Below are 26,897 nucleotides of genomic sequence, written 5' to 3'. Positions count from 1 at the left end.
ATTCTGTGTCTCCCTCTCTCTGCCCTTCTCCTGTCTGTGTGTGTGCTCTCTCTTTCTCAAAAATAAATAAAAATAAAAAATAAAATAGACTAGAATAGACTAAAATAAAATAAAGTAAAACAAAATTAGTGGATTTCAAACAAATCCATAAAGAAGACTTTCAAAATCCAAAAGAAGACTTTTCTGATTGGTGTCACAGCTATAGGAAAAAAAAAAATCAGTGATTTGCTTGAGTGTATCCTGCAAAAGTTCTGAGAACCTTTTCCAAATGATCTTCAATATTCTAATGAAATCTATCGTTGATCAGATCCAAATGCCAAGCATCAAGATGAAAGGAGCAATCCTGAAATACAGAGAAACTCTAGCCAGAAAGACAGACCCAGGGGACTCTTAAAAAATGCCAACAGGTCATCACTTTACAATAGTACCCAGAAGTTCCAATGTTCAGAAGGGAGGATGGCCAGAACTGATTTGAATTCAATATACTACAGAGAATACATTAATTAGGAGCTTTACTCAGCTTTCATGTGTCTTTACAATCACCTTGGAAATAAAGGCAGGAAGCCAGGGTTCCACAGGGGGTACTTTGAAAAAAGCACTCCACTCTCACCAGCCTCTCCAGGCCTCTCACTTTTCCTACCAATGTATCTCAGGACACATCACCTCCAAGTGCATGTGAATGATGTGCATCAGAACCAAGACCTTTGAAGGTATTTACAGCTCTCTTAGAAGTGTCCTTAAAACAACTCAGGATTTCAGCTTCCAAAGTCAAGAAGACACAACAGGCCTGCCATGCCCACCACTGATCCCTAGCTCCTACTATGATACTTGGATACAGAGAAGATAATCAACATTTGTTGAATGCTAACTGTTGGAATGACAGTAGGCATGCTTAATTCTGGCTTCCCTGTGTGAGGTCATTTCATATTCATATCGTTGTGCAGTCATACAGTTCATTGGGCAAGCCTCCCTAAGTCTGGCCATGGGCACCCTGGGAGACCATGTAGCCAGAAATACACACTTCCCAACCACAGGGTCACAGGGACCAGCCATACCTGAAGCAATTCTGCAGTCTTTACTGTTAGCCCTGTGATGTGCTGCATCCGACGATTCACTCGAGCCACAACAGGGTCATCATCCTCCTCCAGCCACGAGCTAAGTCAAAAGAGGGAGAAACAGGAAGGTTGGGAAGGCAGCTTAGGTGAGATCCTTCACTCTCCCCCCAGAATCAGGGCCAGCACAGGGTGAGTATTGTAAGTAGGGATGGTGCCAGCAAGTAGAACAAGCCAAGCCAAGCTCCCTTGAGTACAGACTAGGAAGCCCTGGAAAGAGGGCTTGAGCAGCCACCCCCCTCCCACCACCACTACTGCCATCACCTCTGCTAACCTTTTGGAAACCCTGTAGCTGGCCACAGTGAGGACGCCTGTCTTGGGGTCACGAACAGTGGCTCGTGCAAGCTGGAAGACAGGAAGAGAGGCACACTTATCCTTCTTTGTCTTGAGTGTTTTCCCAGAGAGACTGGGGCCAGACCCACCAGTCAGACCAGTGAGGGAGGAAGACTTTCAGGCAGTGGCTCTGGCCAAGGCAACGTGATCCTGCAAGCCAGGCAAGGTGGTAGTCTGAGGCCTCGACATTCCTACTCTGCTGCTGCCCCACTCGGTCATTGCCTAGCCCTGGGTGCTGCCCAGGTCTGTGCTGTATGCAGAATTACACCTGTGGAGTCTTCTTTATCCATTGCCTCATCTTCCTGGACAGACTGCTTTCTCACCAGGCCCACAAACTGCCCCTGACTGAACACCACCTGTGCTTGGCTGCTCCCACTGTATTCAGACAGTGTTACCATCCGAGAGCCTGAGGCCTTCTGAACCACAGCAGCCTCCTGTGCCAAGAAACCTACGCAAACACCCTCCTGCTGCACCAGCTCACACCGGACTCCCACTGCTGTGAAGAGGAAAGATAGGAAGTACGGTTTCTACTCACTTAGGGGCCTCACAAGGTCAGATGACAGAATCCAGAAAGGACTCTACGAGTTGAAATATGTGAACTAATGCTTGGAAGCCACCTACCTCCACATACACACACATACACAAATACCCCTAACCTACCTCATCTCCCCCTCAGTCTCCACAGACAGGTGCAATGATGCTCCCAAGAATCACCTGGCTGCCCAAAGTCAGCCCCACCATGCTTCAACTGTGGGCCGTCCTAATGACCTCACATGGGTAGGACCACAAACCCAGATACCCCCACCCCAACATCACTTCCCCTTAATTTCAATTAATACTTAATGAGTACCTACTATGTGCCTGGCACTACACTGGTGACCAAGACATCGCCCCTGCCCTCACACACCTCAATCAAGTGAAGAAGGCAAAAGACTAGCTGCCTAATTGCAGCACAACATGGTAAGAGCTGGGAGTGGGGTAAGCTTACAGTCTGTGGGAGCTTAGTCTATACAGTCAGGAATGGTCAGGGGAAGACCACCTAGCTGAGACTTGAAGGGTAAGCAGGAGTTAGCCAAGTAGGGGAATGTTACAGTAACAGGGAAGGAACAGCAATGCAGAGGCCCAGAGATGAATATGGGTGTGGCACCATGACTGTAGATTAGAAGTTAGATGTAAGAGATGAGAGTAGGCCAAAGAGGCAAGTGAGGACTGGGCCTGGAAGCAAGCTTGTGGCCAATCAGAAACAGGAAAGGCAGGTGAGGGACACTCACAATCTGAATGTGGACACCTCATGGAAAACTAGGGAAGGGCCAGAGTGGTAACAAGGAGGCCAATGAGGAGGTCAAGGCAGAGGTCAGGCCAAGAGTTGATGGCAGAAGGGATGGAGAAGTGTGACTGGACCAGAAGATTGGCCAGGAGATCACCGAACAGGGACACTGCTGCTGCAGCAAGTTCTGGCAACACGGCAGCGCACCCAGGACAGAGGGCTTCCCTAAGCTCCCAACTACAATTCCTCCTGATAACAAGTGCGGCTGCAGCCAGACCCCACCCAAACATCTGAGCCTCGGTGCTCGCTGGACATCCACAATGAGGCTGTGGGCAGCTGTGTTCTGCTACAAGAGACAGGGCTATTTTCAAAGCAGGCCAGGGACCCAAAAAAGCAGCTGCCAGGCATTCCCTGCAGACCAAGTTAAGTTCATGGTTCCTACTTCAAAGCCAGAATAGCATCTGTCCCTCACAGGCTCCGGAAAGGAAAGGTCAGCTTTTAATGGCCAACATGTCATGGCTTCTATTCAAAGACAAGTTTTCTCCCCACTACACCGCCCCTGCCACACACATGTATACACACACACCCATCGTGAATACACACACAGAAATGCTGCAGTGCCTTGGTCTGAAAGACAAGTGAGGAATGTCTCAGGAGGTCATGGCATAACAAACCCTCTCTTGCCCGGCAACCAGGAAAACAGTTTTCTTCCTTGGCTGACTCTGCAGCTGTCCCAGGGAGTGGAAAGGGAGGTCCTGGTCCCTGTTCTCCACACGCACTGGCTACACCATCCCTCAGCAACATCAATGGCTGATTCTGAGTGCTCGATGTCCTAGTACCTCAAGCCAAGGTCGCTTCAAATTGAGGTGCAGGGGCCAGGATAGGAACCTGTTTTCTGTCTCTCCACAAGTGTTGGGCCTCCTGGCCACTACCAGTCTATTAGGAGCACAGCAATACAGGATCTAACTAAATCCCTCCTTGTAATCACCAATGATAAGAGAAGGGTGGGGACATAACACCAAATGGTTCTCTTTGAAAGATGTCAAATGGAAACAAGTCTTCTATGAACTAGAAATATAAGAATAATTTTATAGCCTGATGACAAATGTACAAAAACCAACAGCCAACTGTATACTTAGTAGTGAAATACCATAGGAATCCCCAGGAAATTCAGGAACAAGACCAGGATGTATACTGTTAACAATGCTCATGGAGTTCTGAGCAGTTCAGAGGAACTGTAATTACTGGGAAGGAGAAAACAAAATTTTCCCTATTTGCAGTTGATAACAGTGTCTGGGCTACGTAAGAGAATCAGCTAAAAACCCAAAGAAGAATGAGACAGTTGAGCAACCAGGTGCAAACTACACAGGTCTGTTTCCTCGTGGGTAAAATGAAAACAATGACATAATATGTTTAAGACACGTGATAGTTAATATATATTAAGCACTCAGAACAGGGCCTGCCATACTTAAGAACTCAGTAAACATTAGCTATTACTAAAAAATATATTTTTATGATCAATACTTCAGCATATAATAAACTAACACTAGAGACCTAATTGAACAACATAACTAGTAAAAACCAGTGAGGCCTTCTGTCCTAGCACTTGGCTGTTCACATTGGTTCCTTCAGTTTTCCTCACCATTGGACCAGGAACCCATAAGGTCAAATTGTGCAGTACCTCAGCACCCAGACAGCAGACTCATGCTAGTATCAGAAAAGGCCAGCTGAATAAACAAAGAAATCACTCCATGGTACCAGGGATGAGGTGGCCAGGAAGGAAGTGCAGAGATACCTACTTTGGGTTTCGCGATCTCCTTGATCCTCTCGATTTCCTCATCAGACATGACATCATAGTACCTGACGATGTGCGGGCTGTCCCATTCATCCTCTTCTTTGAAGGGGGCAATGAGAAGCTGTGGTGTTCTGTTGCCATGGTGATACCTACAGAAAAGCCTCTTCTGCCTCCGGGGAGTCTGGAGAGCACACAGAGCGAGAGGTCCTGAGCAAAGTGCGTCTTAAACCTCGGACCCAGGCTGGCTTGGTGCAGAGGCTGGTCTCACATGTCGTGTCCAGCAGCTGCTCCCTTCTGCCCCACCAGAGAAGAAACAAGAGCCCCTCAGCTTGACTGAGAGAAATGATACCCCACAAATCATGTAATGTTTCTCCTCTTCCAAGAATTCCTCACGTCCACAAGTGCTGTGGCACAGGGTGATCCCTGACCCCTCTCACAGAGATATTAGAAGGTCAGAAGGGCTGACGCTGGGGAGAACCCATTCCAGGTGGAGGAGCCAGTGGGAGGTAAGCAGACATGGGCATGGAAAAGGCCCAGAGACCGCCTCACACCTGAGCCTCCTGGAGGAAGCAATGGAATCCCAAGGCTCTCAAAAGCCAGTGACACCTGAGACTAAGCTGTAGCTACTATTGTATCTTTACTACACAGACCACAACTTCCCTTTGGGCCACATCCACACTCATGGTTTTCCTCAGAGCATGGGTCAAGCAGAAGCTGGGCATGCTGGGATGGGAAGGGGAGCTTGGTAATAACTTAGAGAATTGAAATTATGCCTGTGGGGTGCCTGGGTGGCTCAACTGGTTAAGTGTCCAACTCTTGATTTCGGCTCAGGTCATGATCTCAGAGTTTGTGAGTTCAAGCCCCACATCAGGCTCTGGACTAACAGTGTGGAGCCTGCTTGGGATTCTCTCTCTCTCTCTCTCTCTCTCTCTCTGCCCTCCCTCACACTGTCTCTCTCTCTCTCTCAAAATACATAAATAAAGTTCAAAAAAAGAAAGAAAGAAACTCTGCCTGGATCATCAGGGGAGACAGTCTCACAATCCTACACCTCAGAGAACACCCATAGGTCAGCCACAGCAGAGGCTACAAAGAACTGGGGAAGAAGTTGAGGAAACGGCCTACACACAGAGGAACACCCTCCCCAAATGTGCTCGTCCAGAGCTGAAATCTAGGTCCACATGTAGGACCCAGCCATGTTTTCTCACCAGTTTGACACCCTCCCCACGACAGAGACTCTCATAGATATCCCTCTCAGGCAGGTAGTCCACAGGCCTCTCATAGATGCTTTCCTGTGTTGCTAGCCCAGCTTCTGTCTGATTTGACAACACTTTTTCTCTTTCTTCCTCCAACAACTGTTCAAAGTACCGCAGATTCCCTCCAGCTCGTTCATGGCTCGGGTCTAGAAAGAGCAAAGAACAAGAAGGAAAAGGAAACCACAAACATCTGTTAGATCGCTCAGAGAAATTATCCTGTAAGTGGTTTTCTCTCCCGGCAGCTCACTTTGCACGCAGCATTCTGCTTTTCCACAGCACCTAACGAGGCTCATCGGTCAAAGCGGGGAAAACTGACACAGGCTCTCCCTGCTCCATCAGAGATGCGAAAGGAACAATAGACTGGGGGACACTTAGCCGGCCACACAAGGGGTCTCCTCTCAGGCCTCCCTGAAGGGCCCATGGGCACAGGTCTAGAGAAGGAGTACAGACTCTTGCTGCCTCCTCCCCACTTGGCTGAGTCATTTACACCCATGCCCTAGAGTACACCCATTACTAGTGACCGCATCACATGCTGATCACAACAAGAAGGCAGGCTGAAATACTGGCAAAAAGAACAGCCACGACAATGCCACAGCTTCATTTTGTGTGCCTCAATAACACAAAGGAATACACTTGACAGGATTACTGTGCCACTCCATAGCTGAGGAAACTGAGGTCCAAAGATATTAAAAGATTTAGGTTAAGGTTATGCAGAAAAGGAATCCAGGCATCCTGACTCCCGGTCCAAGGCTCTTACTAACATGAAAGGATCTATAAAGCTCTCTGCCCACATCAGTCTTACAGGACAATCATAGGCTAGGGGGCATCAGACTCAAGGCTCATGAAAAACAGCAGCTGGTCTATGAAATTCTCGACTGTGATAATTCCATATGTTAGTAAGAGGTGGAACAGATAGATTTTAAAGACACACTGCTGGGGCATATGGGTGGCTCAGTCAGTTGAGCATCCGACTTCGGCTCAGGTCATGATCTCATGGTTTGTGGGTTCAAGCCCCATGTCAGGCTCTGTGCTGTCAGCTCAGAGCCTAGAGCCTGCTTCAGATTCTGTGTCTCCCCCTCTCTCTGCCCCTCCCCCACTTGCGCATGCACTCTCTCTCTCTCTCTCTCTGTGTCTCTCTCAAAATGAATAAACATTTTTAAAAATCCAAATTTAAAAAGAAAAAGACACAGTGCTTCTGATCTCCTTCAATCCAACACCACAAGACATTCTAAACACCAATGCCATACCAAATCCCACCAGTAAGACCTCAGACCTCTAACTAATGGGGCAGGCCTCTGTCACTGCACAAACCCTCAAGTGCCTCTTGAGCTGTTCCTGACACTGTGAAGGCTCTCTATCCCGCAGAGCAGCAGAGGCACTGCAGCACTGGATTCCTATTTAAAAAGGGAGTGTATAGGACGACAGGTCTGAGGGTATCCATCAGCAACTGGGCAAGGGCTCAGGCCAGAAATAAGGTGAGTAAAGAACTAGGTGGCAGATGGAATAGGCCTGAAAGCAGTTAAGGCATTAGTCACTGGCCAGGTGACATGTGAGACTGGCTCAGTCCCAGGACAGTGGCCAGCAGAGTGACCAGTTCTCCTGCCAGCTTCCCATCAGCTCTGACCTTCCCCTAGAACATACTTACCAAGAGAAAGCAGGCGGCGGGTGAGCTCCAGGGCACGGTGTAGGTCACCCAACTGGAAAACAGCATAGCTCAGGTAGTCCAGCACCTGGGCCTTGGTTGTGGTGCCCTCCTCCCCAGCATCGAGTTGCTTTAGCACCTGCTCCATCCACAGGACCGTATGGTAATAGTCGCCTTCATTGTAGGCTGAGCGGCCCATCCCAAAGCAGTCATCCACACTCAGCACTGCCTGGTACTTGGTTCCTGCAGCAGGAGAGGCCAATGGTCAGTCTCCAAAGAGCCTCTGCGCTGGCAGAAAGATAATCACATTGAGGAAGCCTGGACGAGTGGAAGGTGGGGGGTGGGAGGGTATCATCCCAGCTGAGTTCCACCATGGCTTCAGACCATGCACTTCAAAGTGAGCACAGAGAGGCTGGTCCTGCCTCAGACTGGGGTTCACAGCCAACCTCCCAGCTGCAGACTCCCCTTCTCCCATGTGGGAAGGGGCCTTTGTTGTGGAGAAACCCAGGAAGCCCAGAAAGTAGTATTCGGAAGAGTATGAAGGTCCTGTGAGCCACAGAGGAGATGTCTGTTGGGCAGCTGGCCATATCAGACAGACTGGGAGGGAGAAAAATTAGGTGAATATAAAACAAAGAACTTATGTGGCAGCTAAAGCCACAGATGAGGATAATCACTTCCAGCAAGAGTACAAGGCAAGAGTAGGGAAGGTGGCTAAGGTCAGAACCCCACAGATCACCTGCAGAGAAAGGACAAAGAGTAACACTGAGAAGGACCTAAGAGGTAGTAGCACAAACAATGCCAGGAGTGCTGTGGGGCAGATGCCAAGGGAAGTCAAGAGCCAAGCCTGCAGTGTCAGCTTTGACCATTAGATGGCGGGGACCTTGGTGAGCATCTATTCTACAGGTCCTGCCTGGGCTCAGCACTGTACAGTGACAATGAAGGTAGTTTCAAGTCAAGGACAATATATGGTATGCCAGCTACAGAAACATGTAGGATTTAGGGTGGGGGCAAAGTGGGAGGGACGATGAGTGAATTCCTCAGGGAACGATGAGAAAGCAGGTCTCATGAAGAGGAAAGAAGAGCTGTGACCCTCCCTGGAAAGTGAGGGAATCTCCGTTAACTCTCTTAACAACTTAGGCAAGGGTGACATGGAAGAGCTGCCTCAGAGGGAGTTCTTTCTGCCTGATGTCCAAGATGGGGCTCTGTCCACAATAAAACCCCTGTTGCAATGGGTCGGGTACTTCAGAGACTGGGGTCTGTTTGCCCTGATGGCTCAGCAACAGACAACGTGGGATAGGAAGGTGAGGAGGGTAGGTGGAGTTAGTAGACAGGCCAGAGATGAAGGGGTTCCTTGAGCCCCTGGCCATCATCCTTGGGCCTGCACAGATCTTTGGCTCTGTAGGCCCAGGAACTAACAGTGATGGAGTCAGTATAACACAGCAGCTGAGCTAGATGGACAAAGCTGGGTCTATGTGGGCCTCACTATGGCAACCACCAGCTGTGTGACTATGAGTAAGTTACTTAGCCTCTCTGACTCTCAGTCCCCTTACATCTAAAGTAAACACCATCAATTTTAGAGGACTTGAACAAGAATTCAACGAGATAATGCACAAAGATGTCTTCTATGATCCCCAGGATGCTAATAATCAGTAGCAACTATCAGCATGTCTCACAAACGCCAAGAATGTCAACAATAGCTCCCAGATACTCAGCATCCTCCCCAGAAGCCAATCAAAAGTCTACCCGCTGGAGAGTGCTCCCTGGAGAGTACCGGCTGACCTGAGTGCTGAAGGGCAATCAGACATGAGACCCAGCAGATGTGGGTAAAGGTACTTCTGCAGAGGGTGTGGGATGGGCAAAGGAGCTGAGGGGTGGGTAGCTTAGTACAAATTTAATACGCAGTATGGACAAGGAAGAAAGGGAGAGGGCTCCATGCAAGACTCAAAGATCACACATAGGTGGAACTTGGGTTTAGCAGTTAAAGTTAAGCTTTGTGATCAGGAACTGATATAAACAGATATGTGCTTGCAACTGCATGGAGAGTGCTTTTAAGGAGTGACGTGACAGGTCAAAATCACATATTTGAACACTACAGTTGAGAAATAAGGCTCCATGAGGCTGGAGTCAGGGCCTCCAAGTAAAGAAGACATGATAAGAGAGGTAGAATCCACAGACCTTGGTATTCTGACTTGGGCAGCCAGTGGATGGAGGTGCTTTTTGCTCAGGTAAGGAGTGAGGGAGGAGGAGAGGCATTTCAAAAGCAGATGAGGATTTCAGTTTGGAACATGTGACTTTGGAGGTGCCCACAAAACACCCAAGTAGAGATGCCCCACAGGCATTTGCCTATACTGGTTGGAAGCTCAGGAGACAAGCCTTGATAGGAAACACAAATCTGGATATCATCCAGGTAAAGGTAATGCCTCAAATGATGGCAATGGCTGGGCTCACCTGGAGAAGGTGCTTAGGGAAAAACACAAGGTAAAAGAATCCTGGGGAAGAACTCCCTTCCACCCCTCACTCTCCCTCCAGGACATGCATGGGTCTGTTAACTACATGTACAAAGTCAATGCTTGAGTGTGGTTCTCTCCTCCTACCAAACATTCTCACAGCTATAGGGTGAACAGATCTTGCAGGTGCCCTGAGGGGCCTTCTCTCTCTAGCCTCATGGCCTGGCTTGATCCAAGACCTGATTGAGGCAGGAATAAGAAGTCTACACTGCTTCCCATTGACTCACCAGACTCCTCAGGGCCAAAATTCTAAGCTTTGACTAGCCAACAACAGAGTGCCTCTTTCTCCCACACACTGTGATACCCTGAGCTTATGCCTCCTCCAGGGTCCCATAGGTGAATGGCATCAAAGGTCTAATAGGGTCTAAGTGAATCCCTGGTCTTATTGGTCTCTAACAGTCCCCTAAGCCCAATATGTCTTGTTGTAAACATACTGAGGCAATCATGGGAAAGGGGCCTGTTTAAAAGAGAGAGAGAGAGAGAGAGAGTGTGTGTGCAAAAGTGAGAGAGAGCACAAAGGCCGAAAAGAGAAGAGAGATCAGTGCCCCAGAATTCAAAGGAGCCAGAGTATCAGGAACACTGGGATAATCAGTGTGCCAACTGCTGCTGAAAAGTTAAAGAACATTATGCCTGAAACCCATCCACTAGCTTTAGCAGCTGAGTGGCCACTGGTGACCTGGCAGGGGCAAGACTGGCGGATGGGGGGCAAAGAGCCAGACTTTGCATGTTTAGGAGGACATGGGAACCAAGAAGTGCAGACCATGTGGATGGCTATCCAGCAATCTAACCAGGAGGGCAAAGAGATCCATCAGCAGTAGAGACTCAAAGGGCCTTGAATCCTGAGGGAGGGGTTTGTAAAATGAGTAAGAACAGACAGTGCATGTGAGCTCACAGATAAGAGCCAAGAGAGGTGGGCCAAGAATGTACAGGGCAGAGACTATAACTGAGGACACACAGGACGCAGGGCAGTGAGTCCAGAGATCAGCCTTTGGCAAAAAGAAATCAGAGGGTGTGGGGACAGAAGCAGGTCTGAAAGCAGATCTGAGCAGTGCTCTGGGGGCAGAGTCTGAGGGGTCCTGAGCAGCAGCCTTAGTTTTCTCTGAGAGAGGAGAGGAGAGGGTGTGGGAGGCAGGTTGGGAGGGGCTGACGGGAGGCGGCTGCCAGGGAGTGAGGGAACTGGCACCATGGGAAACCCAAGACAGATCACCACCAGCACTGACAGCATGCCTGACAGTCCACCGACCACAAACTGGCAGTAGCTCCAGCCCTGTTCAGATGCCATTACAGACACACACACACTGGACAGGTAAAGCCTTGAGAGGTAAGGTACCTGGAAGTTGCCCTTTGGAAATGGTGTCTGGGTCCAGCTTGTATGTGTCCTGAAGTCTCATGAGGGCCTTGGCAGCTCCCATTTCGTCCTCTTCAGTGGGGAAGAACTGCCGCTGCACAGAGAGGTTGGCAATAAAACCTTCCAAATGAGAGTGAGAACAAGAAGTTACCCTTGATCCAAGGGCACAATTCCACCTGGGATCAGAGAGGTACCCACTGGAGGGTTTCTAACTAGTGCAATCTCCCTGCCCCCTCCCTCAAAGGCTGCTTGCCCCTCTTCCAGGAAGCCCACCCTGATAACTCCAGTCCATGGAGATCTCTTTTTTTTAAGTTTATTTATTTTGAGTGATAGCATGCACACACAAATGGAGGAGGGACAGAAAGAGAGAGAGAATTTCAAGCAGACTCCATGCCACCAATACAGAGCCCGATACGAGGCTCGATCCCATGAACCGGGAGATCATGACCTGAGCCAAAATCAAGAGTCAGCCGCTTAACGAACTGACCCACCCAGGACCCCTAAGACATCTCCTTTCTTACTCCTCACTGTACTGTCTGCCTTGACTGCTCATTTGGAATGAACAAAAATGTTCCCACATACTGGTTTACATGTGAGAGTCTGGGAGTCTTGGCTCCAAAGCACTCAGACCCGGTAGAGACAGAAGAGACAGAAGAGACAGAAGACAGAGACAGCAACTGAAAAGGGCACAGAAGACGACTCAGGGAGGACTTGCTGACCACTTAGTGGAAAATTAATCACATGGATTCAGGATCCTTGGGCTGGCCAGATAAACACATTTCTAGCCCCCGTTCCAGGTTAAGGAGCCCAAGGGACAAAGGTGGTCAACTCAGGGAACCCAGCTGGCCACTCATTACTGATCACTGGCCCTTATCATCCAGAAAGGTGATGATGACAGTCTTGGAAGCATTTGGTGCTGTCTCCACCCCCCAGATTAGGGACTGGGGGACCATCTGGCCAGGCCAAGCACTGAGGTGGGGCTGTCCAAGTCCAGCATGTTACCCTGAGGGACCACACTGGCTATGGCTCTCTCTCTAGGGGACTCATGCCACTCAGACCTACAGTAAGCTCAGAGCATGAGCTCCCAGAGTGTGGCACTCAAGACCCCAGGCTGGAGCCAGGACAGCTCCTGACCACAGAAGTACCCAAGGAGGCTATTCTTGGGCTCCAAGCCCTAGCTCTTCAGCAAGATATACACCTACTACAATTTCAGGGCTCCAGGTGGAGGCCAGGCCCTTCCAAGATGATTCAGGGGTTTCAATTCTGCCTGTGAGCTGAAAAGTGGGAGGGGGAGCTCCAAGGCCCTTTCTTCCCTGGCCTCTTCCTCAGGACAGCAGTACCCATGACCACCTACTTTCACAACCTCAGGCTGAAACACCCACTTCTAACCATCCCTGGACCCAAGGACCAAGAAGCTGTAATCCTGTCTTCCTCGTGGCTTCACAGTCAGGAACTCTAAGAGTCTGGAATTCAGGAAAAAGAAAACATGCCCTTAGAAAAAGCCACACCATCAGCATGTCCCCCTCATCTCAGAGGCAAGAATTCTCAAAGTCAGAGGTGAAAACAACCTATTGCTCTCTAGGCCTGTCCTGTGTGCCTTCTGGTAATTATAATGTTTTCTAAAAGAACCAGAGGCTGACAGTGGGGATTGGGGTGTAGAGAGCAAGACTGGGGAGCAGAAGGTCACTCCGGCAAGCTTATTCTTATTCTACGGCAGTGCAGACAGAACAGTCAGTTCTTAGCTACAGCCCCAGGCTGGAAGACAGGGGGCTGGGAAAGGCAGTCATGGCTTCTGGAGGCAGTGAGCTCACTGGGCACAGCTCCAGCCTGGCTGAACTCACCAATCCCTCCCCAGAGGCCACCCTGCCCCCAGCCAAGCCCAGCCCAGTCTGGCCACATGGGCTGAGCTCCCTCAGCCAGAGACAACCAGTCTGAAGTTAATCAGCACTCCCAACTCAGGGAGAAGAGGCAGTGAGTCCAGGATAAGCTCTGGGCTAGAGTCAGGGGGGCCCACATCCGTGCCTGCCCCACCATCTCCTGCTGAGAGGAAAATGTTAGAGCACAGAAAATACCAGCATAGTAAAAAGCACCAAGCATAGTTACAGCTTTAAGAAAATTCATACTCTGACCTGCAAAAACCACTTCTAAGAATCTATCCTAAGAAAATAATCAGAGATAGGCACAAAGATGTATGTGCACGATTGCTGGTAATTTGGAAACAATCCCACTTCCACTGACTTGACCAGTTTTACACTAGATCAGTTTGACTTATTACTGTTCAGACATTAAAATCATGTTTTATAACATTTGGGGCACATGAGTGGCTCAGTTGGTTAAGCGTCCAACTTCAGCTCAGGTCATGATCTTGCAGTTCGTGAGTTCAAGCCCTGCGTCGAGCTGTGTGCTGACAGCTCAGAGCGTGGAGCCTGGTTTGGATTCTGTGTGTCCTTCTCTATCTGCCCCAACTCCACTCACGCTCTGTATCTCTCTCTCAAAAAAAAAAACCAATCAATAAACATTTTTAAAAAAATAAAAAATACATAAAACCATGTCATATAACATTTAACGTATATAGAGAGAAACTGAAAATTCAGAAAAACACTATACACTTACGGCACAACTCTGCCTACAGATACATTTTATTTCTTTTTTTTTAAGTTTATTTATTTTGAGAGAGAGAGAGACAGAGACAGTGAAGGTGGGGGAGGGAGAGAGAGAATCCCAAGCATGCTCTGCGCTACCAATGTAGAATCTAACGTGGGGCTCGAACTCCTGAAACCGTCATGAGATCACGACCTGAGCCAAAACCAAGAGTCAGACACTGAACTGAATGAACCACCCAGGTGCTCCTGGATATGATTTGTTTCTAAAATATATGAATGGAAATGGATTTAGATGAGGCCCATGACCCCTAGCTTATGCTGGCCCCACTACCCAGTCCACTTAACTCACTTTTGTTAATTCATTTGGTTCCTCAAAACAAATAAGTTTGCATCCCCTGGAATATATGTATGGGTCCATTTTTTTTTTTATGTAAATCTAACTGTAGGAAGACCGAAAAAAAATTTTTTTTAATTTTTTAAATGTTTATTTATTTTTGAAAGAGAGAGAGACAGAGTGTGAGTGGGGAAGGGGTGGAGAGAGAGGGAGACACAGAATCTGAAGCAGGCTCCAGGCTCTGAGCTGTCAGCACACAGCCCGACACAGGGCTCGAACTCACAAACTGCAAGATGATGACCTGAGCCTAAGTTGGACACTTAAATGACCGAGCCACTCAGGCACCCTGGAAGACTATAATTTTAACAGTGCTTATCACCAAGCAGCTAGATTAAGAATTTTAATTTTCTTTGGGCATCTGGGTGGTTCAGTCGGTTAGGCATCCAACTTCAGCTCAGGTCATGATCTCACTGTCTGTGGGTTCAAGCCCCACGTCAGGCCCTGTGCTGACAGCTCAGAGCCTAGAGCCTGGAGCCTGCTTTGGATTCTCCATCTCCCTCTCTCGCTGCCCCTCCCCTACTCATGCTCTGTCTCTCTCTCTCTCTCTCTCAAAAATAAATAAAGATTTAAAAAATAAAAAAAAAAAAGAATTCTAATTTTCTTACATGATTATTTTATGTTTTCTAATTTTTCTATGAAAACATATTAGTAAAGCATGATTTAAAAAAGTACCGCCCGAAAAGGAAATGAAAATGCAGGAAAAGGCAAGACCTAATTACATTACATATTAAAAACAAGGACAGCCAACTGATAGGTCTGCACAGAGAAGGGAGAAGGCCAGAGGGCTCTGTGCACCACAGAAGGTGGACGAGCAGAGAACACAGGACTACATGTTCACATACTGCACATGCCCATCAACACCCTCAAACCCAGGACAGGCTCAGATACACACTCCCCAGACACAATGGCCCACCCAGTACACGTTCACCGTCCCTCACCTGCGGCTGAGTCCTGCAGGACAAGGTCCTCCAGCGCAGGCCAGTCTGTGTTCAGCCGCTTCACCAATTTATAGGCATTTACAGGGTGGGCCAAGTAGCCTTCAGGGTCAGCAGCTGATTTGCTGGTCAAGGCTTCCATTTTGTCCGCCCAGCTGAGGAAACAAAACAAAAGGAAGACTAACACGCCCACTCACACAGGTCTCAACCTATGGCAATTTCTCCAGTGAGATTCAGGACCCTTCAAGAGGCAATAGAAAATGAAAACAGCAACTCCTCACTAACACTTGCAAGCCCCTTAATCTAGATAAGGGGTGGGTACACCAATGTATGTAAAAAGACTCTTAAATAGAAAGGGAAAAGCAGGGAGTCCTTAACCCAAGCACTGAGAGGACTGGCATGAAGTAACCTCCAGGCCAGCTCCTCACCGTTCTCTCAAGGGCTTCCTCTTATGTGCACCCTAGGCGGGTTATGGGGGGGGGGGGGTGAGGGTGAGGTGAGGGTGAGGATTTAGGACATCAGATACCTCTTAACCTTTAAGAGTTTGGCTTCTTCCACAAGGATGTACTCCTTCAGAGACTGTACCAGGTCCTTCTCTGCATAAATCAAGTCGGTCATGTGCCCTGCAGAGAAAGAAAAAAGGCAGAACCAGTAAGAAATAGATGAGAGGCATCTAGCCTCCTTCCTTGGGGCACAGAACACCAGCACAGAAGTAAGTCCTCTGGGCCACCATCATGTCAACTCTCATGGGATCACCGGGACATGGAAGTTAAAGGGGCCATAGGCACTCACAGGGTCCTGGCCCCCAGTTTCAGTAAGAAAGAGGCGGAGGTTCTAAGGGGCCAGTGAGATAAGCGCACTGGGAGTGCCTTCAGGAAGAAGCCCCAAATCTCATTCTCCTATTGCCACCGGCTGGGTCCGGTCACCAGGGCATGGACATCCTAAGGGTTCTCTGCTCAGAACCACTTTCTGACCCTGGGGAAAGATGGTCATAAAGGCCAGGAAACCCAGGAGCAGCCTGCAATTTTCAGGGAGGAGACCCAGTTGAGACAGCTAGCTCCTAGGAAGGACATTCAGGTCACCAGGGCCTCGGAAGGGGAAATGGCAGCTCCACAAGCCCCAATTTCCCCTGAACTGTTCAAAATCAGTGGGTGAGCCATCCCATCTTGAGTAAGAACAGGACTTAGGCAGTGATATTCCCTGGCACTTGAGCCAAGGATTGCTCAGGGAGACAACAGTCCTGTTGGCACATACCAATGGAAGTGAAGAATTCAGCCTGCACACGGGCCAGGACAGCAAACCAGGCCACCAGCAATGTGGACACCCAGCGTTTCATGGTCACAGAGAGTAGTGTCTGCAAGGCATTCAAGTGTTGGATCAACAGTGGAAAAATGTAACTTAGGTGAGAAATACTTACACATGTGCACACAGACAGACATCACCAAACATGCCAAAACTCTGACCTAGTACATAGAAACTAAGGATATTCAGAATCAGCAGTGCAACGAGGCCAAGGTGTACAACAAGGGATGTGTGCTCAATGCTCCCTGCTCTGGGAGGCCATGCACCCTTGGGAAAGACCCTGCCCTCTAGATTCCTGGTATCTAAAGGCAACATGGAAAGGCTGAATTGTGTGGGAGGCAGTCACCTCTGATTCTAATAGCCTATCAGTCCAAGATTCTGGCCCACAACTTGTCATTTCACAGCCTGCTTGACTTATTTGTCTTTCCAACACGTGTGTCAGGATGGTGCCAGGTGCTGGGGACACACAGGTAACTTCGGCACACAAGAAGACTGAAAGTACACGAGAAACAGGGAGAGAACTTGACACAGTATGCAGCAGGGAGCCCCTATCCGAAACGAGGCATAGAGCAGCTGTTGGCCAGCAGGGGGATAAAACTGCTCCCCTTGACAGTGTGCACCTGGCCACAGCAGACGCAGTCTGGGAAGCAGGCACTTTGGGCAGACACCACTCTTCCTGTCTGCCACCTCACCAGACACCATCCCCACTGGCACGTCACATTCACAAATATTTACTGAAGATCCACACAGGCTACCCACTAAGCTAGGCACCAGGGATACAAAAATGAACCATCCACACAAATCCAAAGCTCTGGGCTAGGCTAGGCAGCTGACATGGTGTGAGATCAGCTTCTGTCTTCTAGTCAGCCTAGAAATAGCGCAATTCAGCTGTGAAGGCAGCAGGCACAACATGGGGCAAGCTCCATTGGCAGTGAACCTAAGTATACAACGGAAGCTTTGGACATGGTCTTCCAGCTCAGCCACGCAGCCCAGAGCATGCTGAAGGACCAGCTCCCATCTGAGTCCCCAGTCTGCCAGCCCCTTCTCTTCCTGCTCTACTTCAGCCAAACCCCCCAGAAATGTACTAAGAGAAAACAAGGAAAATGAAGAAGATACAAATGCTTCCCCCCAAAAACGTAAGCCTTACCTGACTGAATTCCAAGTCTGAGCTAATGCCAGTTCATCAGGGTTTTGCCTGCTATGGTCGATCAGACACACACAGCCAAGACTATCATTCTTTACCTCAGAAGAAACTCCAATCTACTATGGTTCCAGGTTAGGCTCAAAGAGGCCCAACCACAATCCCTACCCCTAAAACAGTTCCTCTATTAAGAGGAGTGAATAAGCAAATGGCCGCATTTGTTCATGTCCCTGCTAAATGTCTGCAGAGCTATGAGCATGCCCATCAGTGCCCTTGATATTGGGGACCAGGAGATACACAGAGCAAGATCTTTTAGGCCAGAACCTGCTGCAGGGTATGGAGTAATGGGCTAAAGGACCAATATATGGAGTTAGGGCAGCAGAGGAGAGCAAGTCACTGACAGAAGGCGAGCAGGCCGTCAGACCTCAGGTGGAGCCCAGGTCCTCCTTGTTCCAGCCACACATCTCCTCTCAGCCCTCACCATGCTGCATCACCACCCCAGGATCTGAAAGCCTCTCTTCTTGTTCACACAAGCCCCCTGTACAGGGAGTAGTGTCTGTTCCTTACACCCCAAGAGGCTTAACTAGCTCAGGAAAGCACCTTCTGTATGTGAAAAGAAGGAACAGTAAAATTCAGGGCCAAGAGGCTGTTATCTGTGGACAGTGAGAGACCAGCCAACTGCCTTGTCAGGATGGGGTGGTGGGAGACCAGGGCCCAGGCAAGACACCAGACCAGACACGGCCAGAAGTGGGGGAGCCCAGCGCTTTCCCCCTGTTGTGTCACGAGCTGCAGTGGCATATCTCTTCAGAGATTGGGTAACAAGTTCAAGGGAGGGAGATGCCTCTCCTTTCCTTTCAAATCACCCTAGTGATCCAGTCCATGGTTCATGCCTTATAGCACTCAGGAAAAAGCAGCCAGGTTCCTTCATTACATGAATTCCAGCTGTCATTTCTCTGGAATGCACTATCTGACTTAGACTGAGCCCATCCACAAATACCAGCCTGGAGGCAGAGCCCCACAGAATCTCAAATGGGGTTCTGGGAAATGGCTTGCTAAGCGCTTGCAAAGTCCTGCTGTGATGGAGGAGAGCAAGATGACTGCACTGGTCAGAGAGCCATTTACTCCCAAGCAGCCCCCAGACTGCCAAAACCAACATTACCACCTCAGGCAGGGGTACCCTAGAGCCCCAACACTTCTCTTGATCCTGGCCCTGAACACCACAAACACTTTGTACTAAAAAAGATACTAACTAGGGTCAGGTTGGGAAGAAGCAGCATCCAAGGACTGTCCCAGAGTGTGGGAAAGGCCAACCACCTACTTGCCTGCCCTTCAATCTGATCTCATACCCACACCCAGAGCTTGATAGGATACAGTAGGTGGGAATGTGTGTGCATGCCCAGTGCCCCCCCAAAGTGTCCAGTGCTCCCAAAAGCCTTTCCAGGAACACTCAGAAATCCATGCTGAATAGTCCTAGAAATGGGCAATGTCAAACCTCCTTTTACAAAAAACAAAAAACAAAGTGGCACCCGAGCCTGAGGAGAAAACCAATATGCAATTTTATGTGTGTTGCACCCTGAGTTTAGAACAATGTCTGGCCCTTATCAGGCACCCAACAAATAATGCTTTGCCACAGACTTGTTTAAGTCAGAAACCATATCACAAGATTTTACATTTTTTCCCACACAATGGATTGTTATGGATTGTTTAAGAATGGACACTGTATGCATATGAAGTCCCAAGTTTGGACCCCCACAGGTAGATCCTCCAAAGCCTACCAACACCCCAGTGACAGTGATTCACTCACCAGGTGACCAGCACTGTTTCTAAGCACAGGGAAATTCCAAGACATACAATCAGAGGTCCCAACAAGCCTGCTCTTTGGAAAGGACATTTACAATCTGGCCAAATGGCCATGAAAAGAGGTTTCCAGCTGCAAACCAGCAGAGTCCTTAGCTTCTCCCCTTACCTCATCAGGCATGAACCTCTGCCAAGCTCGCAGCTGCAACCCAAATGCAACAGCTTGAATTTTAACAATGTATTTAACAGCCTAGAGACAGAACATGGGTTTGCTGAGTATAAGTAAGTCTTGCCAGGCAATAATCAAGAAGCTGCCTGCCTTCTGTGAAGGAGCAAAACGCGCCCCCCAGTGGTCCTGCCTCCCAGTGGTGTGGCCAACTCTGGGATGGCAGAGTCCTGTGAGGACTCACAGGTCACAGAGGACCTGTGAGCTGTGCAGAAGCTCAGGGAAGCCCCGGTACTTAAGCATACAGATGTCCAATAGGCCCAGAAGCTGACTTCCCCAGAAGGTTGAGAAGCACCCTTCTCTCCTCACCCAATGTGAGGCCTCAGTCATCACCGTGGTCTGAGCCACCTCCAATTCCCTCCCGCAGCCATCCTGGTTCCTACCTACACTCACTGTCATCACATCTGGTGCACCGCCACCCCACCCCCCAACTCCCACCAACCTCTGCTCTACAAAGTAGCCAGCATAGCTTACTGCAGCTCCTCTTGTGGTCTTTCTCTCCACTGCTCTTAGGATAAAGTCCAAACTCCTTGATCCCCAGAGTCTTTTTGACTCTGTACGACATGGCCCTACAGCCCACTCCAGTCTCATCTCATGACTCTAGGTTTCCCAGCCTCAGATGCTACTTTTCATGGAAAATATTCTTCGCTGAGGATTTTCTTCACTGAAACCCAGATGTTCATCTATATCCATACTTGTACTTCACTATCAGGTATATGAACATGTTGATTTATACTTCCCACCTGGGTACCATCAAAACTACAAAGCCTCCTGCTTCAATAGCCAAGCAATGAAGTAGCAGAGAAGGCTGTAAAAATCAACATGCAAAGACCAAATTGGATCTTCAGTCAGGGTCTTGGCAGAGACTTGGCAGTCTAAGTGAGACTAACTCATAAGCAAGTACACACAAGGACAAGACCCACACGGCACTACATAGGATGCTTCTGATGTACCACCTCACACTCTCTTGGCCTCACCAGTCTCCTGGACCCTGGGTCTCTTGCTGGGCCTCAGACCCAGTGAAGGCAACTGTGCAGGCCCCAAATCTCTGGCTCCTCCTCCTACTTCCACACACCACAGAAGTGCCACACTGGCCTCCCCAGTGGCTGCTGGAGGGCCCTGGTAGTGCAACCAAGGAGCCACAGGGAGAGAACTCTTATGAGGCAACTCTGACCAATGAAGACAGAACACAGAAGGAGGTCAGCAGATGAATTCCCTCTTCAGGCTTTGGATGACAAACTATTCTGCAGCATGGAGTTTCTGTAGAGATCACCCAGGGATATTCGGCACAGCTGAACAATGACTGCGTCTCTGTGCAAATCGGCCAGCTTGCTTCCATCCTTCCCTCCCTCTGGTTAATCTTCCCTTATCCTTGCTGCCCTGCACCTTCCAGTAAGGCATTAAGCACTTAAGCTCTGCCTCAGGCACTGCTTTTTTGGGAACTAAGCCAACCACCATTTACATTTCCAAAAATCTTCCATTTCTACCATCTCATCCTCACCAAAGTCTTGCAAACTAGATAATCATCTTGATTTCAGATATAGAAGCTAGGTAAGTGGGGATGAGAGGTTTCCTGTATACCTGACATACTACCACCAATCAGTGGCAGAGCTGACGTAAACCCAAAACACACTTTCTGCTAGATACTGCTACCATTCAATCCCACTCAGTAACATCTGCTGTCTTACAGCCTAAGGGTCTCCCAAAAGGAGGAGCCACACTTTGACCAAGCAGAGCAGGCTTGCCCAGGTCAAGGACTGTATCACAGTCCACAAAGCAGCTTCATGATATACCTGGCTTGATCCCACCAAAAGGTGGATAGCAGCATGGGCCCAGAAGATAGGAACAAGGAGCCTCAAGTTCAAGCGAGCAGTCACTCCTGCTTCAGACATCACAGCACTCACAAATGACCAACCAGCCCAGTTCAGGGCAAAGCAGTACTATCTAATCAGGCACACCCACAGTGGGGTCAAACCACTCCAAGTTAAATCTCACCTCCCCCATCACTTCCTGGCTTTGTGACTTTATACAAGCTACAGAACTCCCTGAGCCTGTTTCCCACCTATGTGATGGTGATAACATTAGGACCCACATCTTACAGGGTTGTTGTGAGGACTGAATGAGATGACAAGTATTGACAGGCAGCCTACCACCAAGCAGTTTTCACCAGACATTGGCACCAAGGTTACTAGAGGGACATCAGTAGACCTGGATTGGCCAGCTGTCTGGCTAATCCCTAGAAAATGAGAAGGTCCAGGAGTGCCTGGATGGCTCATTTTCTTAAGCTCCTGACTTCAGCTCAGGTCATGATCTGATGGTTCATGAGTTTGAGCCCCACACCGGGCTCTGTGCTGACAGCTCACAGCCTGGAGCCTCCTTCGGATTCTGTGTCTCCCTCTCTCTCTGCTCCCCCATGACTCACACTCTGTCTCTCTCTGTGTCTCAAAAATAAATAAATGTTGAAAAAAAAAAAGTAAAAGAAAGAAAGAAAGAAAGAAAGAAAGAAAGAAAGAAAGAAAGAAAGAAAGAAAGAAAGAAAAGGAGAAGGTTCAGCCTAAGGGACAGTGAAGATGAAAACAAGGCAGAAATTGGGCAATCTCCATATCCCACAAGGGCCAAAAGAAATGAAACATTAATTTAGGTGAGAGCAGAGTCAGACATAATGGAGCATACTATCAGGGAATAACCCTGAAACAGGCCAATCAGTGGCTCAACAGGTCACCTAGGAAACAAAGCTCTCTGGCAAAAGGCAGAGGACTGGACTAATACTCTAGGATCTCCTGTCTTTCTATACCTCTGACCTAATGGATCTGAGTTCCTACAAGTACCAGGCCTCAGGATCTCGCCACACCCTGGCCCTCAGGAGTACCTGGTACACAGTAGGCTGTACTCTAGAATGCACTTCCTAAAAGGTCTACAGCAGATACTGGTCTGTGAACAGGCTCAGACAGATCCAATCTGAGCCAGAGAACTCACTAACCAAACACTTAATCTTCTGCCCTGCAATAATACCACTTGTGCAAAAACCCTTTTCTAGGGCTCCAAAAAGTCTAGTCCAGGCTTTTCATTCTCCTCCACCCCTTCTGAGAATAAAAAGTATACCCTTCATCCCACATCCCCAGCGCAAACCCCAGAGACCACAGGAGCCACTAGCCCTCTCCCTCTAAAACACGCTGATGTCCCACTCTGGGGCACTTCAAGCAATGTTTTCCAAGTCCAACTCTCGCTCTAGCACTCTGTCTGGGCTTGCACGTGCCTGCAGCACAGCATTTCCTGCCAATGACCATCTGCATAAAATTAAACTCTTGACAGATCCCAGGAGCCAGGGACACACCCATCAGCCCAATGTACACTATCAGCCAACGTGGCCACAAATCGGCCAAGATCTTGCGTCCAGCCTCAGAACTTCCCATGGATGTGGGAGAGCAGAGTAAAAAGTAAGGCTCTGTTAGGAAATGAGTAGACCCCAGAATCCCTCACCCTAGCCATTCCTCAGGGTTGCACCCACACAGTCTCTCCTACTGATGAGTACTCACACTCTGAGCTCCTCCTCTGCCAAAGGACCAGCTGCCAGCATGAAGCAGTAATCTCAGGGAGATTATGAGCTATCCACAGGCAAGGATAGTATCACCACCACTTCCCTCTCCTTCTCTCCCTCCTAATTCCAGCCCTAGGCACATTCAAAGCAGAAGCCAAGCACAGTAGAGGAACTCAGGAAATGAACAGAGATCAGCTGTGTACAGGCTAAACCAATGACAAAGTAAACACGCTCCTGGGCACCCCATTTCAGAGCCTCCTACTGGGTAAAAAGGCCTATCACAAGTCATAGACAATGCCTAACCGTCATCATGTCTGCATGCTGGGCTCTCAGAGAACTAGGTGGCCCACTATGACAGCATCTCTGGGATGAGGCCCCAGGCCAACTCACTCCATCCTTGCTACGTGGCCTCCTTGGCTGGGCCGCACAGCAGACATACTCGGCCATCTGAGAATAAGAAGGCCTAGAAGAAAAGGATTCAAAGCCCAAACATCTTTCAAGTGTGTTCAAGTGAACAGAAGAGGCCTGGGCTCTGAGGCCCAGAAGCACAGTGAGAGACTACACCTAGACACTTCAGTGGCAGCTTAAACACAAGCCAAAGGACATCTTGGTGCATTAGTAGAGAACTAAATCATGAAACCTGTTGTTCCAGATGTGATCCAGGGTGAGAAGCACCAGTAACTTGCAAAAACATTCTATACATTGTTAGGTGGACAGCAGATCTTGGCAAAATCAGGGACATGTGAGAATGTCCTCAGCTACAAATGATATCACCCAACCCTTGCTCTCAGAGCCAGGAACTCCTGAGAAAGGGCTGAGGCTATCAGGCCTCAGACGGTATACATTCAGAAACACATGCCTTAGGCTTCACTCTACAGCACAAGACACCAGTCTTGGTCTTGGGATGAACACTAATGTTGCACACCATCTTAAAGATGTCATGTTAGAATACAAGGCCAGGGGCCCTACCTATGCTGTCCTGAAGTTGGAAGTGCCCTGATCCAGGCTCATGCTGAGGCAAATCCAAATGCAGGGCACAGTACCAGGCACTGTCCTCTCACTTCAAACTGTGGTGGTCAGGGCCCATGGGCAGCTATCCCCTTAAATGTCCCTTCCCTCATCACCTTGCCTCTTCTAGAGTATACAGGTCTGCTCCCACTCACACGGGTTGTTCCTCTGTCCAGGTTACCCTTATTCAGGTTTCTTCTGACCACTCCAGCTCATAAGTCACCTCCTCCAGGAAGCCCTCTGGCCTGACGCATCCTGCCCTCTACCAAGGACCCACAGCCTGATGCTCCCTCCTAACACCACACTTACCACACTGTTTTGGACCTGGACTTTCCCAGTCTTCAATCTGTCTGCTGCACTGAGCTAGCAACTCCTTGCAGTTTCTGACACACCGAAGGGTCCGTTTCAATTAGTTAACTAGTTACCAGAGGTCCACGCAGCTTCTGAGGAAAAATAACGCAGGTTGGAAACAGAGGTCTATGGGGGGGAAAAAACTGTTCTCAACCAACAGCCTGTTTCATGGGTACCAAGGTGGACCCCGCCGGGCTAAAGCCAGAAACTCCCATCCCTTTGGAGGGAGGAAGGCGGACCTCGCTAACTTTAAGCGGCCCCCCGGGGCTCAGCCGAGGGCACCGCCTCTGCCTCCAACCTCTGGCCGCACTCGGGGCCAGGCCTCCCGTTGCCGTTCCCGGGGAGCCTGCCGAGGCAGGGCGGCCAAGTTCTCCACCCCGCCCGGCTCGGCGCGGACGCCCAGGGACCGGCAGGAAGGGCGCCGCTGACCTCACCACCCTGAGCTCGGGGAAGCGGCGGGACAGGAACCCAGACGGGAGGAGAAACAGGGCGGAGGGCTCCGGGCTGCGGCCCGAATTGCGCTGCGGGAAGCGGGCTGCGCGACCCCCGGCCCCCAACTCCCGGCCCCGCGCCGGCAGCACTCACGGCCCGACGACCCCGGCCCGCGCGCGAGCCCAGCCGCGGACCCGGCGGCCGAGCGGGCGGGGCGCTCACCTGGACACGCGCCGCTCCCGGCGTTTCCAGAACCTCCCGCGGCGGCGCCCGGCCCGCTCGGCGCCTCCTCCCGGGGCGGCTCCGCCTCCCGCCGCAGCCCGGCTCCGCCCGCTTGAGCCGCCGCCACGTCCCCACCTCCCGCCCCCAGCCGGCCGGCCAGGGCGCTGGCTCTGCGCCCGGACAGCTTCGGCCGGGGGTCTTCACCGCCAGCGACCCCCGGGAAGGTCTGGGCTGCCAAGCCCGCCGGAGCCGGGAGCCGAGAGCCAAAGAGCGGGCTTTGGGTCGGGCGGGAGCCGCGATCTGCGCCCTTCATGCCGCCGGCCGCTCGCCGCACGTACGCCGCGCCCGCCTCCCCTCGCCCCGCTCCACCTGCGGGACTCGGCCCTCCCTCCTTCCCAGTCCCTGGGCGGCTGCAGAAGGGCCCGCGACCCGATCCTGGCGCCGAGGAGGTGGGGAGCGCCCCCCACCCCGGGCGGACTTCCCCGGCTGGGCTCCTGCCCTTCTCCTCCGTGGTCCTGCTGGGCGCACGGGCTCCTGCTGCCCGCCCACCCCGCCCCCATCATCACCACCCTCAGGTTGGGGGGGAGGGGGGACACCCGGGTCCGGGCCAGGCAGGCTATCGGGGGAGCGGACGGACCAGTGGAGAAGACCTTGAAGAAAACGAGGGGGCCCCGGGGTCCACCCACAGGGCCAAGCTCCCAAAGGGATTCAGCCTATCCCCAGCTCCTGTGTCAGGCATCCTCCTGGTGATTACCTGTGGGTGATGGGTTGATGACAAGGGGACCAATGAAAGACTGAGGTGGCTGGGGTAGTATATTGGGGCCAATTCTTGGTTTGCCCAAACCCCTTCATACAACAGGGACCCAAAACAGTGGACACCGCATTTACCTAGTGCCGTCTGGGAAGGAATGAGGGCTGGGATGCGGCAAATCTCAGCCTGAGTCCGAGGAGGCCCTGGCGGACAAACAGGTTCCCACGCCTGCTCTGTGAACCTTCCTGGTCATGAATGAGGGGAAACACGGTCTGAGAATCTCATCAGGGAGCTAGCCCAGAGTGGGAGGTACCCAGCCTCCCCGCCCAGGCTGTGTGGGGATATTCCCTATGGCACTCTGTCCAGGCTGGCAGCCCAGACCTGGGGAAGGCACGAGCACACACATAGAACTACACATAAAATACGGAACAAGCCACTGTTCCGGCCTGCGTCAGCAGCCAGCCAGAGCCTAGCTAAAACCAAACAGAAACCTTCCTGCATCTGCTACATCCTGTTATGCCACAGGAGCCCCCCTCTATCCAGATTCGCCCATCCTCTCCCTGCTCTCAGGAGCTTGCCCTGTGGATCATGCCTTCTCTCTCCTGAGTGTTCAGCCCCTCCATCTCAACTGAATCCTTCCCTTGACCTATAAGTAGGTGTAACCCTTTACTGTGGAAACAAAACCCCCATTCGACTCCACCAGCTACTGCAGTGTCTTCTCAACTCCAGCAAAATACCTGAAAACAGTGGTGTTTCAATCCTTGTCCTCACTTCTCCCCCCGGCCCCCCCAGGCTCTTACAGCAGGCCTTCTGGTATCCTTACAACACCAAACCAGGTCCCAATAAACTCTATAACTTCCAAGTCTCAGAATTCAATAGTCTATCTTCAGTTCTCATCTGCCAAAGCCCCCAGCCACATTTGACTCCCCTGCAGTGTCTG

At 50.3% G+C, this 26,897-nt stretch overlaps 1 protein-coding gene across 10 annotated transcripts in view; it reads right to left on the bottom strand.

Annotated features, from left to right (window-relative positions):
* P4HA2 (prolyl 4-hydroxylase subunit alpha 2) overlaps positions 1-25,981 on the bottom strand; it is a 34,679-nt gene extending 8,698 nt beyond the window's left edge. For 3 of the 10 annotated variants that reach the window (XM_053907504.1, XM_053907506.1, XM_019422066.2), the window contains exons 1-11: positions 25,207-25,329; positions 24,511-24,644; positions 16,444-16,543; positions 15,716-15,812; positions 15,193-15,344; positions 11,240-11,377; positions 7,406-7,645; positions 5,713-5,906; positions 4,512-4,688; positions 1,387-1,457; positions 1,056-1,155 (exon numbers count right to left, since the gene is read on the bottom strand). In XM_053907504.1, coding sequence (XP_053763479.1) covers positions 1,056-1,155; positions 1,387-1,457; positions 4,512-4,688; positions 5,713-5,906; positions 7,406-7,645; positions 11,240-11,377; positions 15,193-15,344; positions 15,716-15,812; positions 16,444-16,525 — 1,251 coding nt within the window. In that variant the 5' untranslated portion in view covers positions 16,526-16,543; positions 24,511-24,644; positions 25,207-25,329. Of the gene's footprint in view, positions 1-1,055; positions 1,156-1,386; positions 1,458-4,511; positions 4,689-5,712; positions 5,907-7,405; positions 7,646-11,239; positions 11,378-15,192; positions 15,345-15,715; positions 15,813-16,443; positions 16,577-24,510; positions 24,645-24,981; positions 25,149-25,206; positions 25,331-25,960 lie in introns of those variants that run through there. The other 7 variants (XM_019422070.2, XM_053907508.1, XM_053907503.1 and 4 more) reach the window with 4 other exon arrangements.
* Positions 25,982-26,897: the final 916 nt, after the last annotated feature.

Source organism: Panthera pardus, unplaced genomic scaffold, assembly GCF_024362965.1.
Source record: "Panthera pardus isolate Hobbes unplaced genomic scaffold, ASM2436296v1 HiC_scaffold_2, whole genome shotgun sequence".
Taxonomy (NCBI): domain Eukaryota; kingdom Metazoa; phylum Chordata; class Mammalia; order Carnivora; family Felidae; genus Panthera; species Panthera pardus.
Note: the sequence above shows the minus strand (reverse complement) of the source record. Positions and strands in the feature narration are given on the sequence as shown.